At 40.5% G+C, this 18,150-nt stretch overlaps 1 protein-coding gene across 2 annotated transcripts in view; it reads right to left on the bottom strand.

Annotated features, from left to right (window-relative positions):
* Positions 1 to 18,150, bottom strand: part of TMEM132C (transmembrane protein 132C) — a 179,964-nt gene that overhangs the window by 72,882 nt on the left and 88,932 nt on the right. For both annotated transcript variants that reach the window (XM_090152718.1, XM_090152721.1), the window contains one exon: positions 8,292 to 8,438. In XM_090152718.1, coding sequence (XP_090008844.1) covers positions 8,292 to 8,438 — 147 coding nt within the window. The remainder of the gene's footprint in view (positions 1 to 8,291; positions 8,439 to 18,150) is intronic.

Genomic DNA, 18,150 nt, shown 5'->3' with positions numbered 1-18,150 from the left:
CAGTAAGAAAGGCAGGCTGAGACTGCAACCAAATGCACGTGGACCGAGGTACCAACTGCAGGTGTCAGATGAGGTCTTCAGATTGTTCCAGTTCACAATCATATGCTGGTTTGGTACTCAAACTGATTCATTAATAATCACAGAACTGGATACTGCAGATGAATTTAAACAAACGTCTTATGACTGTGTAAAGCTTGATCCTGTTTCAAATTATAGAAGTGGGAATCAGTAGCTTAATTCCACTCAACTCAGTGGAGCTAAACCAGTGTAAAACTGGCATTAATGAGACAACAGTCAGGTCTGCCAAGTGTTTATGAAGACTAAACATTTTCCATGAACCCCATATCAATCATATGAGTGGTTTAAAGTGATAATTTTAATGTGCTTATAAAATCATTTTTTCATTACAACTATCTCCAATTGGAATTCGTGCAGTGGCTGTAATAGCAGAGCCTAATAAAATGCAGTTGAATTCATTCTGAAATTCTTTCTATTTTGAAATTCTTTCTATTAGTTAGCCCTTGTGAGAGGTACAATAATGACAGATAGATTATGTGGTGTCTGAAGAAAGAGGAAGCAGTGCAGCAGTAGTGCTTAACCACCCCTTGCAGCAGGTACACAAGTAACATCACTTATTTAATTACACTCTCTGGCAGCTGGGAGCAGAGGTTAGTGACTGGAACCAAAGTGACAGCCAGGAGTGGTGCCTGAAGAGACAGCACCACACAGCACCACCAACACACCATAAAATCCTCCCTGTCAGCAGTTACCATCATCTGCTGGTTTCCTACCAACAACACTTAACTCATAAGACTTGCAACTAAGTCCTCTATATGAAAATTCTAAGATAGCAGTCTGCAGCATTATATAACAGCAAATCAGGAAGCAGAGATTTCGTCTGTGTTTTAAATAGGTAGTAGTTCATCACATTGAAGAGTCTTTGTGTGGAAAAGTAAATTTCAGTCAGCCTGTGCAGAAATAAGTAGCTCACCTGTCTAACAGAGCATTCTTTGCCCCCAGAAATGGAAAGGTCTCAGGTAAACAGTGACACTTGATCCCAGCCAGCAGGTTAACTGCTACTGATCTGACAGAGGCACAAGATGGGGAAAACATTCAAAATTATCCAATTCTCTTCTATGTGATTATAGTGTATTTTCCAGGGGCCTTTATTCATCACTCTTAAGCATCTTGAAAATAAGATGCCCATCAACTTAATGGAGGAAATGAACGCAGTACTTGTGTGCTTAGGATCACTGCATAATAAGCCTACAGTAAAACTCAAATGAGCTTAGAGGAGTTTCGTTTTTACAGAATCCTCAAGAAGCAATGGCATAGAGGGTACACATGCGTATGAAATATTTCAATTTGCTCAGCTGAATACTAACAAAGATCTTATTCACTATATTCTAGAAAGGTTTGGCTTTTGGCGCATTTTCCTAAATTTTCTTCATTCTTTTTTGCCTGACTGATTTATTTCCTCTGCTGTGAAAGTTACAGAGAAAAGCAGAGTTGCTTGGCAGCGTGATGTGGGATTGCTGAACTCAGCTGTTTATGGCTTTCAGCAGATGTTTCTGCTTCAAAGAGAGTGTGAGAAAAAATACACATGCACAAATTTCTCCCCCTCCCAGTTCTGCATCTTTTGTCTCTTATCTTCCTCTGTCTCCAGATCACAAGGACAGCTGTGTTACAATAGCTGCTAGAACATCCTAGCCATGGCAGCTCTCACAGACAAATAAGAGCTGACCTTGCCTAAAATTAAAGCTCAAGTCTTAAAGAGCAAAGTGAAAAAATTAAGAGAAGTGTCAGTCCATGAACATGCTGCATCAGAAGGACTTTCACAGACAACCTAGCCATGAATTGCATCTCATTAAAATGAAAAGCAATGAGGACTGCTGTGTGTGAGAGGCAAGAACACAGCAGCTTTCTGTAGAGGATGCAAGTGGGACAGGCTGCCTTTCCTACTCTATATTCCAGGCGCTGTGCAGAGCACATGCTCAGACATAAGCCAAAGGCTGCAAACTAGAAAGTATGTTTTCCAGTCAACCTCTGAGAAATGATTATTTTGTCAGAAATAAAAAAAAATCTCACCCTGGATATCAGAAATTATAGTTATTATTGAATCTGCCTATCAGTTTGGAATGGATATAAAACTGTCCCATTACTTCACGATTGCACACCCTGTTCGATTTAATATGTGTGGGGCTCTGCTCTATTTACATAATAATGAAATAAAACAATACTTTCAACCTGACTGGCAGAAAGGAAAGGAATTGGCAGCACATGAGACAGTTTTCTCAGCAAGGCTGGGTTACTGCATGAATTGGCTAAACGTCCAGAATTTGGTTTTGATAAGTATTGTGAAGCTTTTCCAAACTCTCCAGATTTGCTGAGCAAACAAGCATGATGCTTTCATTTGTGCAAGAAAAATGTGAAGAATGACCTTTCTCTTTGTGCTCCAGTTCTTCTGCTTCCCAACAGACTCAGCAACTCCAAAGCAGACAAAAATATAAGAACAAAAAATAAAATTATTGGAATTATGCTGTAACATCCGTAGAGATCGTGAATGGATCTAATTTCATGCATCTCATTGTCTCCTCTCTATTAACTAATTCCTAAAACATAAATACATTTAAATGGTATGTAACTACAGGCTTTCAAACAACTCAAACTATAGCACCTTTTTCAAGCAGATGAGAGAGTACTGTGACCTCTGATAAGAAAGAAAATACTTTCTGGTTAGTATCTTCCACGGCACTTGTGCAGATCCTTTGGCTTTCTGGCTTGGCTTTTTTTCCTGTCATAAAGCAGGAATCTATGCTGATACAGGTTAAGCACAGATTTCTAGCAAAACTACTGACTGATAGCAGTGTTATTTATTTTGACTATGGCAGGGCCAAGACACACCTGGTATGGAGCTGGGCTTTGCATGGAGGTGCTAGATGAACACTGCACAGACATGCTGTCATCATGACAGTTACAACAGTTAACTCAAATGCAATCTTTCTGAACTCGTACTGCTGAACATTGAATCAAAAGGGTGCATCAGCTTCAGTAAGAGTGTTTGCTCCTGTGGGCTCCCAGCAAATTTACTTTCCTCTAATGCAGCTGAGGGCGGCCAATTAAGTCAAAACCACTCAGGATTCATATGGTTCAACAGGTTGCCCTGCTTCCCACAAGTACCTGCTCAAACAGCAAAGCATAAGATACAAATATTCCCCCCGAAGACAGCTCATGCAGACTCTACAGCAGACAGACAGAGTGAGGCAACGGAAACGAACTGTCTGCCTCCTTCCTGCAGACAGCTCACTCTTGAAAGAGATCCGAAAGGCATTCTTCATCCTTCCTCCGTCCCCAGCTCAGTGCTTTGATAAACACTCCTGACTTTCAAAGCAGCAAAAGAGGAGCCGTATGAAGGGCTCCTTTGGGAAGCAACCTTCTAACCCCACTCTTCTGCGCCCTAGAAAAGACACTATTACGAGGCACAGCTGGCTGATCCTCTGCCATATGTGCAGATGTCCAGCGAATCTTTGGCACCTACAGCGTGCGCTGGAGACATCTGTGCCCTAATTTGACCCGAAGCAGGCATCCTAACATAAAGAGAAATCTTAAAATGCAAAGACAGCAGGCAAAGATAAATCACTGGGTAAATCAGATGAGAAAGCGTGAAAAGAAAGAACCTTTAAAGCAATAGGTAAAGATTTAGTTTTATTATGTCTGAAATTGTTATTGAAAGCTGTACGTGTAAATTCCTGTGTGCCATTTCAAGCAGACAGATGCACATCACATCGTGACTGGCATTGGAAGCTCCGAGGGTTGCACTGGTAACCTGCCAGCAGCCTAAGAGACTGCATCAAAATATGCAAGATGCTTAAAATGCAATACTCAGAAGGCCATAACGCTTCTTCACGTGTGATTTTCATATAAATGAAAGGAAATTAATTCTCTCCTGGGCTTCAATAATGAAAGATATCCACTGCTGATGTCTTCCTTATAAAGCATTTCTCTGGTCTGTACAAACCAGCTTCCCAAGCATCTACTACTACACTAGCAGCACCGTGAGCCATGTGAACTCTGATCCTGCCTCAGTTAACAGTCAGAAGGACAAACAACTGTAATGAAAAATCCTGATTCATGAGCACCAAACCTTTGAGTTCTTGTGAAAACTGGTGTCTTCTGCTCAGACTGTAGGGCTTTGTGATCAGCAGGCACTGCTGCCTGTCTGCTGAGCTTTGCAAACCACACTGACCCCAAACTGTGCCAAGGGAAGGTGACCCAGATTCCAAATAATTAATAACTTCCAGCTCGTTTGTAACGTCTGGATGGTCTTCTGTGTATCCACACACTGGGCACAGGCTGTTTGTCTTCAGGTATGGCCAGCCACACACACTGCATGGCTAGCAGCTTTCCAGGTTTCAGGTGTGCCGTGCACATATGCTTTACTTTTATTTTTTCCATCACTTTGCTGAAATCCCCACATGGTTCTTCCAGACAGAGGAAGGGCCTGCACACAACTGAAAGGCTTTGTTGCTTTCCTTCATGCCCTGACGATATGAAACATGAGCTGGTAACATCATTAGCTTTTTCCATGCGATACTCAGCCAGCGTTTAAAAAAAATAAAATAAAAGTGTGTGTGCTTGTGGCAAGGGAAGTAAGTGATTGTGACACAGTCTGAAACATATAAACATAACATCTGGAAGCACTCTTCCTGAGTCTGCCTCTTTATCAGACAGATGGCTGGAGAGCTGTAAGCCCACGGGCCTCTCAAAAGGTTCAAGGCCAAGAGGATAAAGTGCTACATCACAGCAGTTTTCCATTATGTCAGTTTTTCTAAATGTCTCTCCATTCTCCCACACTCTGTTTCTCTACCCAGTTAGGGAGACAGGCACTGCTGCGCCAGCAGAAGTCGGGAGCACTGGGTGACTCCACTCTTGTGCAAGCAAAGTAACAGAGAACAACATCCACAGGCAGAGACATCAGCCCAAGAACAGGCTGAAGCAGCTCATACCAGCCCACTTCTAGGTTTGAAGGAGGAGGAAGAAGAGTCAGACCTAGATCAGACCTTGTTGCTGCCTCTCAGTGCATGACAGTGCAGGTATAGGATACCCTGGCTTTGGCAGAGAAGCCAGCTTAAAAAATTCCCCTAACCCTTCATGATCCTACCCTTAACCTACTGTTTTCATCCTCACACCTGATATCACACCAGCTGCTGGTTAAAAACCACCTTTGGTCTGTCTCAGAACAGCTTTTATATGCTGTGATAGAACCCACAATGAGCTACATAGGAACTGTGAGACCTTTCACTGAAGCTGCTCTCAGCATTGATGTGGTACATCATAAACCAACCATACTTGCCTTAGACTGGAACAAAGCAGATGCAAGACTAAGACACACAACTGGTAGTAATAGCAAACAGAAATCTCTCTTTATCTGTCCTGAGGACACATTTTAAATCCACCAGCTGTCCTCCAGACACAAGAAACAACAAGGGAAAACAAATGACCAAGCAGTTGTCTGTCTTGTTTTCACTAATCAACACACTGTTGCTTTCTTCATCAACAGTTACTTGAATCTCAGCACAAATGGCATTATGAGGCAAACAAACATTGCTGATTTCAGGCTGTTTTCAGTTACTTGCTGTAGTGGTAGAGTCCTTCTGAATAAATCAAAGTTAAGCTGTGGCTTGTGGATTGGTGGCACAATTTTAAAGAGAACAAATATTTGTTAAAAAAACTAAAAAATCAAGGCGCACATATTCTCAATATTTAGCCATAAGCAATCATTGATATGATTTATCTGAAAGATGTCCCTTTGTTTTTTATTACTTACATTACATGATGGCTGTTAGCTGCTGAATGCTGCTGCATCCGGATACAAACTGCTTGCTTCACAATGCTTACGTCATACTTATATCCATGCACTCACACGACTGGAAAGAGGCAAGGAAAGGAAAGCAACACGGCAAGAAAAATAAGTAGCTTTATTGAGTCTGGGTGTTTGTTTCCATGGATATGAAGGGGAAAGAGTGCATGGCTCACCATAGTGTGCCAAGGAGAATCCCCAGTAAAACAGCATGCAGAGAAATGCCAGAAGTTCCAGTGTATGTGCTTATACTACATCACACTCCTCATTATGATCAGAATGAATCCTGGGATACAGATTTATCTGGTTTCCACAAGGAAACTAGGAGGCAGCACATCGAGGCACTAAGAATTTACTATGTATTTAAGAATTATTCTGACTTCTCAGCCAGCATGGCATAAATGCAAAAATATGAGGAGAGAACCAAATCACACTTGCTGGTTGCAACTACAGAAGACCCCTTGTTCTTCTTTTCTGCTAACTCAGTTCTCTGAACTATGATAGAAACAGCTGGTCATGCCAAGAAGAAGAACATGCTGTTATCCTCATGACAAACTGTGTGAGTGTTCATGAGGCTTTCAAGAAGTGTAAATGTTTACTACTTTTCAGAAACTCTTTGGCAAAGACTGGAAAATACCTCCCTCTGCTAAAATTAACCAATATCTATGAATTTGTTGCAGGAAAAGATTACTCTGTGTTGATGCTGGAGCTCTAGCATGGTACCTCACATCTACGCTGACCTTGCTACAGAATTGCACGTTGCCCAAATGACCTACACTGCTAAACCACCCTGAAAAAGTTGGTGGCAGCACAGAAAGAGCCCAGATGGGGCTTGAAATTCCCATACAAATCTAATCAACTAACTAGAATATCTGCTCTGCACCGTGGGCTCCAAGTGACACTGTAACTGCAATGCTCACAACATCCTATGCTCTACCAGTGGGATCCCAGTACACACACCTAGGTTTCTCCATCCAGCTCTTCCTCATACACTGACATTTCATTCAAACCTAGGCTTGTCAGGCTTTCAGAAGACAGGGACTATTTACATATACAAATATAGAGAGGCGTTCATTAAAACATTGACTTTTATTTGCATAATGAGCACTAAAAATATTTTTATAGGTTAATTAGATTTCATGCAAATTATATTAAGAAATTTAATTTGGGATTTGATAACCCGACTGTTATAGTTCTGCAGTTGTAAACACACGCACAATTATGTGCTGTTCTAAAGCCACCTTTTCCCTTTCAAGACATTTTTTTTTCTTATTTCTGGCAGAATCTGGTGATTCATTTTTACTTTTCGTTTTCCTTCCCCTCCAAATTCTCCACTGGAAATCTCACTAGCTGCAATGTTACCAAGAGTGAAGCACACTGAATCAGTGAGCTGCTCACAAATTTCCACACTTTATGGAAATCTAATGCTTCCCATGCACTCTGATTGGGCACAGAATATAAATGTTCAAACCTGCTCAGTTTTCTGTGCCTGAAGATGGTACAAACCCACTGCATAGGAAAGCAACGACTAACCTAACATCCAGTGAAGATTTTATGCCACTCTTCACTGAACCCAGGTTTGAGGCCAGTAATAAGTGCAGAGCTAGGGAAACATTGTTCAGAAGTGTACCAAAAAATGCTCTGCATGGACTAATGTACAGCAGTTTTGTAAGAGTTCATTAAAATGATACCCAGCAAGAGCTAAATGATTTCCACTGAAACCAGCAGTAAGTGACTACGCTAGGTGTCATGAAAAAGTCAGACTGACTGTAAAAGCACCACTTTTATGTCCATGGAACAACCAGAGCAGCACAAACCCATCACAAAGGAAAGCAAACAGTGACAGAGTAGTTCATACCAGTGCTCACTGGAGTGGCATGGCTCTGTCTGACAGAGTTACCATACGAAATGCAGAGTACCAGTACCTGAGTGCATGGCCTGCTAGTTCTGGAAGCAGTACTGCCTTGCAAAGGGGGATTTTTGCTGTATTGCATACAAGACACTATATACTAAATCTTTAAATTATCTTGTACCAATGCCTGAAAATTACAGTGGCAAGAATTGTTTGCTTGATGAACCATCCACAGAGGCTGTGATTTGTTCAGAGAAACAAGCCAAACATTATGTTCAGTAAAAACCTTTTAAATTAGGGAATTTATATTCATGTCAAAATGATCCCATCTCCCAAGCCCAAGGCCTAACCTCTTTTTCTTTTTTTTTTAATTTAAACTGATTAATTTTATTACCAGGAAATTGAGATGTCCTGTTATAGATCAGCAGATGGTACCACTGTTAATGTAAGTATCTCCAGATTTCCAGACTATAGTTTTAGTAGCTATGAATAGTAGTTATGATCCCTATCTATTCCATCCAGTGAATGGTACTATGGATATAAATGAGCTTAAAGTGCCAAGAATTTGGGGTTTCATACCTGTTCCTTGAACTTGGTGCCATCCTCTGACAAATAACTGTTGTGGTCGAATGCTTTCCACCATTCCCCACCTCTTGTTTCACATCCCATTGCTGGGGGTCACTTGTCTTTGCGTTGAGAATATTTACACCTTTCTTCACCTTTGCCCTGTTTGAAACAGAAATTGTAAAAAAGCTTAAAAGATGGACCTTCAGGACTATGATTTTCCTAATGTAGCAGAGGCATCGAAGTCTCAATATATCAACAGTAAGCTAAAAACTAAACATGTTTCTAATCCATCAGTAAATTAGGAAAGTGATTTCATGAATGCAGATCTAAGGCAACCTATTGTTTTTTTGGTGTATTTTTTTTGGACAGAACCAACTAACTGTGCCCCTTTTGATGTTCTACCAACAGTAGGCTGGAGATATGACAAAAACTTAACTTGCAGGAAAACCTGCTCTAGAAGTTCATTTCTCCATTCCAGTAACAATTTCTTTCAAAGATAAATTTGTCCGAACATAACAGACTTGGTAAGGCTCTGTTCACCTGTATCAGGACAAGTTTGTAGTTCATTGTTGCACAGATGAATATTTCTCTAGAGATTTTTTCAACAATCCGTTGGTATTTTGTATGGCATTCTTGTAGATACCAATGGATGGATTGTTGCTCTTCTGCCTGACAATTCCATCTCTGTGACAGATTTCCAAAGAAATTTCTGTTTCTTTCAAAACCTCCAGCCTGGAGAGAATATTGGTTAATACAAGACTTTTTAATTTAGTGGTATTCTTCTAGGATGCAAATTTCAGGCACTGTTAGTTGTTATGTCCTCTGAAAAATTAACTGTATTAATGCAGTGACTAGCATCATCATGACTAGTGTCATCTGCAATAACTGCACGGAGGGTTAATTAAGGAACATCTGTTTAATTAAGTAACATTTGTATGAAGTCCCAGTAAAGATGCTATTTGGGTGCAGAACATTTAACTGCTGACCTTCAGCTCTATTACAAAGCATCAACAATAAGCAATATAGGTACTCATGCAGACCTTCCTTTAAGAGACAGAAGGACAAAATTCCACCGGACCAGAGGACTGACGTAAGACAGTGTGAATGCATTTCTTTAGACACTAAACACTTTAAAAACACAGTCATGAATAATTTGAGACAGCGCACTTGTCTTCCTGCAGGTTTTGTGTTTTTTTGAAACACTGAGACAAAACATAATTTAAGGCATTGAAAGAGAAAACATTGTTTTTACTCAGTATAAAAGCAGAGTGCTTAATTCTCTCATTTGCAACATGGAACAGGATGGACCATCACGAATTACAGTCTTGTTGTAGCAAAACTAGTGGAAACTTGACAAATCTGATGCATCTCTAGTGCCGTCTATTGAATTACTCAGAAATAAAGCTAGAAAAAGTAAGGAGATAATCAATTCTGTTACTGAAGGTTCATTAAAGCATTAAGCCCCATTAAGCTTTTCAGCATGCAGTTCAAATAAATGAACAATATACAAATAAACATGTCGTGCAGAAGAAAACATTGCCACCAGTCCAGACATCTGTGCAAATTCATCCAAATGCTTTGGAAAGTATGTGTTTAAGATGACATGTGGACATATTTTAAGATACTACTGTTGTCTAGGAAATGAGGAGGAGTAAAAACTGATCATTTAAAAACTTTATTCAGCTGCACGAGATGGGCTTTGAAATGGTATAATGTCAGTCAAAATGAAGTTCTTCATGTTTGAATTTTCAACAGAATTACAACTTCCTCAGCAGCTGTAAATTGCTCTTTCCATCATGTAGCTTTACATAGTCAATACCTGGCCTTCTATTAATTAGGATGGTCAAGGTTAGCAGTAAAATACACTGCCAGAGGACAGAAGACCACAGCTACAATGCCATTTTGTTAATTAACTACAGTATGGGGCATTAAGTTGAGTGGTTTTTCACATATGCCATTATATAAAGCCCATTAAAAAAAAAAAAAAAATTCCATACCAGAGTAAAGTAGGTTATGTTTAGTGAGAAAAATCAATGTTGTGATTGCACTTAGCACTGGAATTAGGGTATGAACACCCAGAAGATTGAACTTCCTAAATAAATATGCAGAAGCGCAATTTGCAACTCTCCCTTTAAAAAGGACATTAAGTTTTATATAACAAGGTCAATGGATGAATCAGAATTAAGTCAGACAGTACTGAGCCCCATGCATTTTTAAATGCAATCTGTACCCATATGCTACAAATGTTTTCACTTAATTTTTTATTTACTTAGGGTTTGAGTGCTAGCAAGGAAAAGTCTGTTTAATTCCTTAACAAAAATCCATTGACCTTGTTGTATGCTTGTGATTAAATATTAATTTTTTTAAAATCAATAGTGCCAACTTTGTAGATAAAAATTGGTAAGTTACAGTTATACCTCAATAAACCCTGAGACCAATGACCTGAAGGCCAAATTGTTTGACGGTCTCCTGTATTTACCCACCTAATCTATGCAGTATATATACTCCAGCTCTGTTTACTTAAGTGAAGCAGGCACAGTGACAATAAATGCAGATGACAAACAGCTGAAGTACTCCAGGTTCCCTTAGTGCAGGGCTCCCAACTCCAACTGGAAAATCTCCCCTTTGCTGTGTTTGCTTATATCCCCAGAGAGGCATTTGCACAGCTCTACAACCCACGTGTCAGCACAGCCAGAAGCTGTCACTGGGACTTCCATCCAAGTAGAGTCAGAATCTCCCACTCCAGCTTTATTCTTGATAAGTACTCTATTTTCTGTGGGTGTCACTAAGTTCTTCTGTACTCTCCACAGCAGTGGTACTGATTAACACAAGGTCCAAAGCCTGCTGACCAGTAACCAAAGTCCCCTTATCGTTCCTCTGGATCCAAACCCAGACCCTGCTAAACAAGCCACCTACAGATGCACAAAACTTCAAGGGCAGCAGCTCATTTATTTGGATTTGATGAAAAGTTAAGCACAGTTTTTGATCTCCTGTCGAAAGCAGACCTTGCAATAGAAAGATAAAAGAAAGACCGTCATTAAGAACAGAACAGAACACAGAGGTCAGCTTCAGTCCCACACTGTTGAGGATTCCATCTGAATGGGATTTTGAAGCTTTACGAACACATGGTAGCCGGAGTGGTAAAAGACTTTCTTGGTTCAACTTCTAAGGTCGTTAATTCACAGCACAGGAAATCTCTTCCTCAACTTCGTCTCAAAATGACTGGGTAACTTAAATTTTTCTCTTTAATTCTCTCAAAGGAAAAATGGTAACATTCCACTGCCTGCAGAACAAGCTGTATCTTAAAGACATCACAAGAAAAGCCTCCAGCAGCTCACCTAGATAGCATTACACGATTTTCATTAAGACCAAATAAAGATGTTGACTTATGCAATCTCACAACAAACACACTTGTCTAAATTTGCAATTTCCAACCAAATATTTGGTTTCCAATTCAAAGCTGTATAGAAAAACTTTCACTTAGCACCTTACCTTCCTAAAGTGTCAAACCTAGAAGTGATGTTTCTAATTAATGCATGCTGATCAGCTGCAGATGAAAATCTTACCGTTCCATGTCACTGTCCTCAGATTGCAAGATATCTCAGCAGTCTTTGGATATAATGTATATCAGTATAGAACTGATAGTGAAAGTAACAGAAAAGCAATTGAATCAGCAACAGCCAGAGCTGAAGATGTGACTTACAATGGCAAGAGCTCAAATATCAGTTCCCTATTTAAATTTAAATTTTAATCTTGCATAAATGCTTGTGGCCATGGAAGGGTTCTACCACTTGCAGCTAGTGCTATAGGCAGGACAGATTGGTCCCTTCCAACCCAAGTCATTCTATGCTTCTATGATCACCTCTGTTACTGCAAAGGAAGTCATCCAAAAAGCACAGACCTGAGTAGAGTCTGTGTTGTGATACAGATAAGAGATCTACCAGCAAAGCAGAGTCTTTCTTCATGTTTCTGCATTTCCCTGGCACAGCCAATGCTTCTTATCTGATCTCTCAGCAACCCACGCAGGAAGCTAATCCTGTGGAGATTAATGCTAGCACCTTATTCAGGCAAAGAGGGAGCAGGCTTGTGCCCTCAGCAGCAGCAGCTGGCTCCTACACTAGGTTAGCAGTTGGCAAACTGCACTCTAAGAGAAAGTTTATGCAGCAGCTTGAGCAGACAAAGCTGCCCTAGAGAATAAAAAGCTAAATCAACACTAAATTCCTAAGATCAGTAAGATCCATAGTATCTGGAATAGTTTTCCAGACACTAAACCTTCTGGTCCTGTTAGACTGTTTCTTTTCAGAGGGTCATACTTAGCTCTGCATCTCCTCATAAATGCCATGCTATTCTCAGCATGCCGTACTTTGATCTGAGCGCAGCCTGGTTTTAGATCAGTGACCACTACATTGCACAGACAGTGTCTTCAGCTCACATCTGTTGTCCAAGCTGCTGTGCAGGAAGACTTTTCTTTAGGAAACATTCACAATGTAAATATTGAAAACAGATGAAGTTTTGGGTCTAAATGGGGATGGGGGGATCAGGGCATCTGTGAGGCAGTGCTGGGGTTATGAGAGTTAAGCATGGGCATGCTGGATCCAAGGGGCAGGAAGGATGCTGGTGCTAAATCCTTTGCATTTCCACATGTAAATCTCCATCTATTTATATTTTTCAAATTGGTGCTTCAACTTAACAAATACTGACCCCTTTTGGTCAGTCTGCTCTGGAGTCTTAATGTTTCTTGCAGTTCTGCCCTTAGCTACCCAAGCAGGGGGAAGCACTTGAGACTGGAGGTTACACTGTAAGAAACGGTTTTACCCTATCTCCTGAAATGCCAGGAGCCTCCCCCGCTGGCTGGTTTCTGGGCTGTGCTCTACAGCAAGTCCCCAACCTTCTTGGGTTTCGCCAAGAAAAAATTCAGCTTCTTCCTGCCATGATTTAACTTCACTCCTTTCCTTCTTTGTTCCCAGTGTAAATCAGGAGATTAAAGCCAGCTGCAGGAACCCATAAAACCAGGCAGGAGACTAACCACAGCAATTAAGCAAGATTTGTTTTATTAAGTAAGTCTTTTTCCTTTCATCTTTCCATGTGAAATGATTTGCTACATCTCACCACAGCTCTGAATGAACTGGACAGACACGTGTCTTGCAAAATAATGATCATTAAAAGTCTTGTTGCTGGCCCTAGCTGAGAAGCCACAAGCAGAACAGAAGACTATGACCTAGTTAGCTGTGTCTACCTTCCAAATATGCTCCTTTAATTTGCAAAGTACATGGGGAGAGTAAGTGTGATTAAGTGGCTGCAGCCCTGCTTAGGGAATGAGGGGGATCAGATGTCAGCTCCAGGCTTCCTGCATGACTCTGCACCAGCCTCAGGAGCCCTAATTGCCTCCATCCTACCCTAGCAAGAGGATTTCCACCTGTGCTTCATGTGGCTACCTCTTTGCTTTAGAAGTTTTCATTTACAAGCCAAATACACAAGTAATCTCAACTGGGGAGTTTAAGTACTAAATTTAGTAGGTAATGCACTGCTGCTAATAGTGGTATTTCAGACTTGGTTCCCAGTAGGTAGGCTAGTCTGAAGGGCCATCCATTCAACAATTTAGGTTGCTTTGATTGTTAGATTTAAAATATGGGGTAATTATTAGTATAATGGAAGATCTTGTTCCTAGGAGCTTTTATTTTTCTTCAGGCATTTTCTTTCTTGAGTATTCAGATAAAGCCCTCACAAAATAATCTATGAAAAAAAGGATACACTGACAAAATTTAAGATATTTAGTCCTCAATTCAGGTCCCTTCATATTTTCCTTTCACTTTTGAGAATGTTGGTCTATTTGAGAAAACTTTGGGAAAAAAAAGCCATATCAAAACAGAAAATTCGAAATATTCCACATGAAAATGCAGTAATGAAATCCTTAAGAACCTCTAAACCAGAATGTCTAAGCTTCTTGAATATAGCTTTAATTCTGAGAGCAGCTGAGGCAGATTTCAGTATTTCTGAAACTTCCTCTGTCAGCTGAATTGCACTAAATTCAGCTCCCCCCAAAACTGCGTATTTTGGTACTTCACTGTCCATCAAAATTATATAAATTCTTTCCACTGCCAGTGAGGAATCTTGGGATTTGAAATTGCTCAGAGGCTGTTCTTTTATAGTGTTTCTTACATAACTGAAATTCCCTGAGACACTAGGAAAATCAGCTATCTTTTATTTCAATGAAAATAGGTGCTTCAAATCCCTTAGGAAGCTTTGAAGAGCTCAGCTGCAAGGCATGATGTGGATGCTGTCAGCTGTACTTTTTTTTTTTTTTTCCCCAAAAAAAACAAACTAAATGTGCTTTGGGATATTCAAGTAACAGAGTTTTTGGTTCTGGTCAATTTCCATGGTTAACTCTTCGTTATCACTCCTAGTCCTCCTGAAGTCTCCGTTGTTTATTTAAAAAGAAAAGGAGAGAAACATTATCTGTGCAGCTTGGACACTACTAGTGAAGTGTAAGAGCTAGTCATTTGATGTTCTAACACATCTTGAGGCTACACTGCTTTCTTCAGCTCTGAATGTCGATAGACAAGCTAAGGAAAGACAGGAAAATACATAGAAATAAAAGCAAGAGAGAACTACACAACTACATAACGCAGACAATCTGAATTTGTCTTCCACGCTGAGAGGAAGCCCAACCTGAATTTACAGCCTGTTAACACAGCCTTTCAGCAAAGATAAACACTGTAGGCTCCCAATGCTCAGGGAAGATACAATGGGGCTGCTACTATGTTTAACTTGCACACCTGAGCTCATCCTGCTTCATAGTAACAGCCACATCTCAACTTAGGAATCTCTGATTTGTTCCCAAATCCACCAGCTGAGTATTTAAACTCGAGGCAGCTCACAGGGTCTCTAAGCATAGGGGGACTTCTTGGCTACAAGAAGCTGTCCCTGCCTTGGATAACATAATTCTTATATTTTTGCAATGCTTGACATTGGCATCCCGAAATACAAAAATCCTTTTTCATTAGGAAGGATGGAGATTCTGTTGCAACATTTAGCACTATTCAAGGATGGAGCAGAAAAATCTTCCTTTCCCAAGAGTTTACCATATAACTATTATTCAGCAGTAGAGAAGGTACAAATCTCTACAAAAATAAAGAGACAAGACTGCTCTTTGAACCTCATTTACATTACACTTCATCTGCTGCTCACAGAATTAGCAGCAAAGCCAGGCTGACAAGGAAAGCAATTGGAGCTCTTCCTGAGACAACCTAAGTCTTGCAGCAGAGTTACAATAACTGCTGAACTCCATGAGGAAAGCTTTTCAGACACTTAACCTTAACTGAAGAGGGGACGGTCTGAGTTTGCAGTTTTCTTGTGACTCATTCACCCTTCACATTTCTTTAAGGAGTGAACGAGTGGAAAGGCTCTTTTATGGATACGAGTCAAAGATCCGTTTCATGGCCCCCATGAGGAACTGAAGGAAGTTATGCATAACCACATCCAAGTAAGAATCCTGAAAAGTTCATTAAAGCTGAACTCTCATTTATAATGAGTTATTACTCCTTATATAAGCAAACACTGGAAACTACGCTTCCCCGCTCTGTTGAACAGTGAGTTGGACCAAGCAGATCTCACACCAAAACATGCTTGCAGAGAGAGACAGAGATGGGTGTTAAGTAAGCAAAAAACTGCCATGGTGAATCCAGACTGCAAATTCAGCTGCATGTGCTTAATGCAAACTCACTGCATTCACAGATCCAGTTCAGAAACTAGAACCACTTTTTGGATAAATAAATGCATTGAGATTTTATTTGCTACTCCATGCAGTTTCCCTTATTACAAAAAGATCTCTAAGCAGCATATTTGTGACATTCTCCCATCTGGGAGAGCAATAGCAGTGCTGAGGAAAATACTGATGTTTGCAGTAGTTGTTAGGATTATTACTCAGACCCCAAGTGACTTTTTGAAGTAATCTTCCTCTGCAGTCCCTTTGTGTTTCTAATCCCATCTGCAGTCCCCCTTCAGCAGCTGTTATGGATGCAATTTTGCCATCAGCCATGCAGCCATGAGGGCCATGTTTCCTCTTCTCCTAGAAAAATAAAATATTTCTGAGATCAACTGCCAAAAAGAGGAAGGGGCAGGCATCCTTAAAACACCAAGAGAGGAGTTATTCAGCCAAAAACCTGTTTTGAATGTTATGTACTATACTATGTGTTTTTTCAATGCTTAAAAAAAAAAAAAAAAAAAAAAAAGGGGCTGGTTAGCAGGTGGTTCACCCCCAGGATGCAGCACCCTTTTGTACTCAAATCAATCTAGCTTAAGTTGACTCAAAGATGGAACATTTTAACATTGTCCTGGAAAAGATAACTCCCCTGATGTCCTACACAGCAGGATATTGCTGACTCTGCAGGTGCCATCCTAACTTGTGCTTCCATCCATTTAGTCCTGCTTCCTCCCCATCTCTTTGAAGTACTGACCAGCACCAACCAGCCAGAAACAGCCTTTTGGCACAGACGAATCAACAAAGGGGAAAGATTGCTAAGAAAGATAAGCGTAGATTAAAATGAAAGTGATGGCAACAGGTTTCCTTCTTATCCCTTGTATTCTATTTGCTTTGCTCATCACAGTCCTCACGCTTACAAAGAGTCACTGTAAGGCACATTAACGCTGCTGCTGTTCTTGCACACCTTGTTTCTAATCTGTATGCTAAGTGTGAGATAGTAATGCTACAAACATGGTCTAAGGGGATACAGCAGACAGAACTGCTAGCTTTTATGTCTGAATTGAGTCTTTAGTAAAAGCTGCCAGTGATCTACAGCCTCCAAATTAGGTTCTTTCATGCTTTAAGTTTACCCAGTAATAGCACAGAATCTTGCTTCCTGAGGCAGTTGTAGGCAGTTTGTGTATTTAGGTACAGATCTGAAGCCCTTGAGAGCAGCAAATCGTTAGAGAAGCAAGCACAAGTACTGATGCCTTGGCTCAGATTCCCACAGCATACATGGCTTTGCACAGGGCCACCAGCAGGTGCCAGAGCCAGTGGGCACTGCCAGCAGGAAGGGCAGCAATGGTGATTCATGGCTCCGGAGTGAGAAAACAATGCTAGTAAATTACAAATGAGTTGTGGCTTAGGGAGTTCAAGTAAGGTAGAAAACCATTCCTCTCTTCCTCCAGATTCTTGTGTAGTATAAGCCCATATTCCTCTTTTTTTTCAGAGTGACTGAGTGGAGAGGCTGACATATTTTTCTAATCATAAAGAGATGCCTCAAAACCTGGTGTGTTTTACCTTGCATGTGGGTGTATATGCTTGTACATATGTACACTCAGTATTTCATGCAGAAAGATTTCTTGTTTCTCTCCTTTCTTTTTCTCCTTATGTCTCCTATTTCTTTTTTCTTGGCTTTGTATTTCTCTACAGCTCCCCCTTGAAATACTCCTTTCCCACTTCTCTATGTTCACCCTGCTCTGTCTTTTATGGCTTTCTCCAACCAGCCCAGTCACCACCCTGTTACAGTGAACTTACACCCTGCTCATCCCTGCTTCTCTTTAGCTGCACTGACAGGTAACCTCAAATCCAACCCTAGAGATTCAGTTCATTTGTTTGGATTCAGTTTGCAATTGTGTCATATAATAGTAGAGGTGTTATTTTATTCTGTTCTCCAGAAGTACAGTTATTTTCAATAAGCATGGACTTAAGGCTCGTTCATTGAAGCTGCCGGATTCATTTGGAAGTCTTTTTCCACTTCCCTTTTGTGTGTGTTCAGTTTGTTTTATTTCAGGCTCAAGTATGTAACTGCAACAGCAATTACTGCTGCAGAACATCTCAGCCATCTCTGTGCTATGTGATCACAGAGGGCTGTACACAAAGTCATCCTTTAATACTAATTGCAAATTA

This window comes from Phasianus colchicus, chromosome 18 (assembly GCF_987193195.1).
Source record: "Phasianus colchicus chromosome 18, bPhaCol1.hap1.1, whole genome shotgun sequence".
Classification (NCBI taxonomy): Eukaryota; Metazoa; Chordata; class Aves; order Galliformes; family Phasianidae; genus Phasianus; species Phasianus colchicus.
The sequence above is the reverse complement of the archived record's forward strand: the minus strand, read 5'-3'. Positions and strand labels throughout refer to the sequence as shown.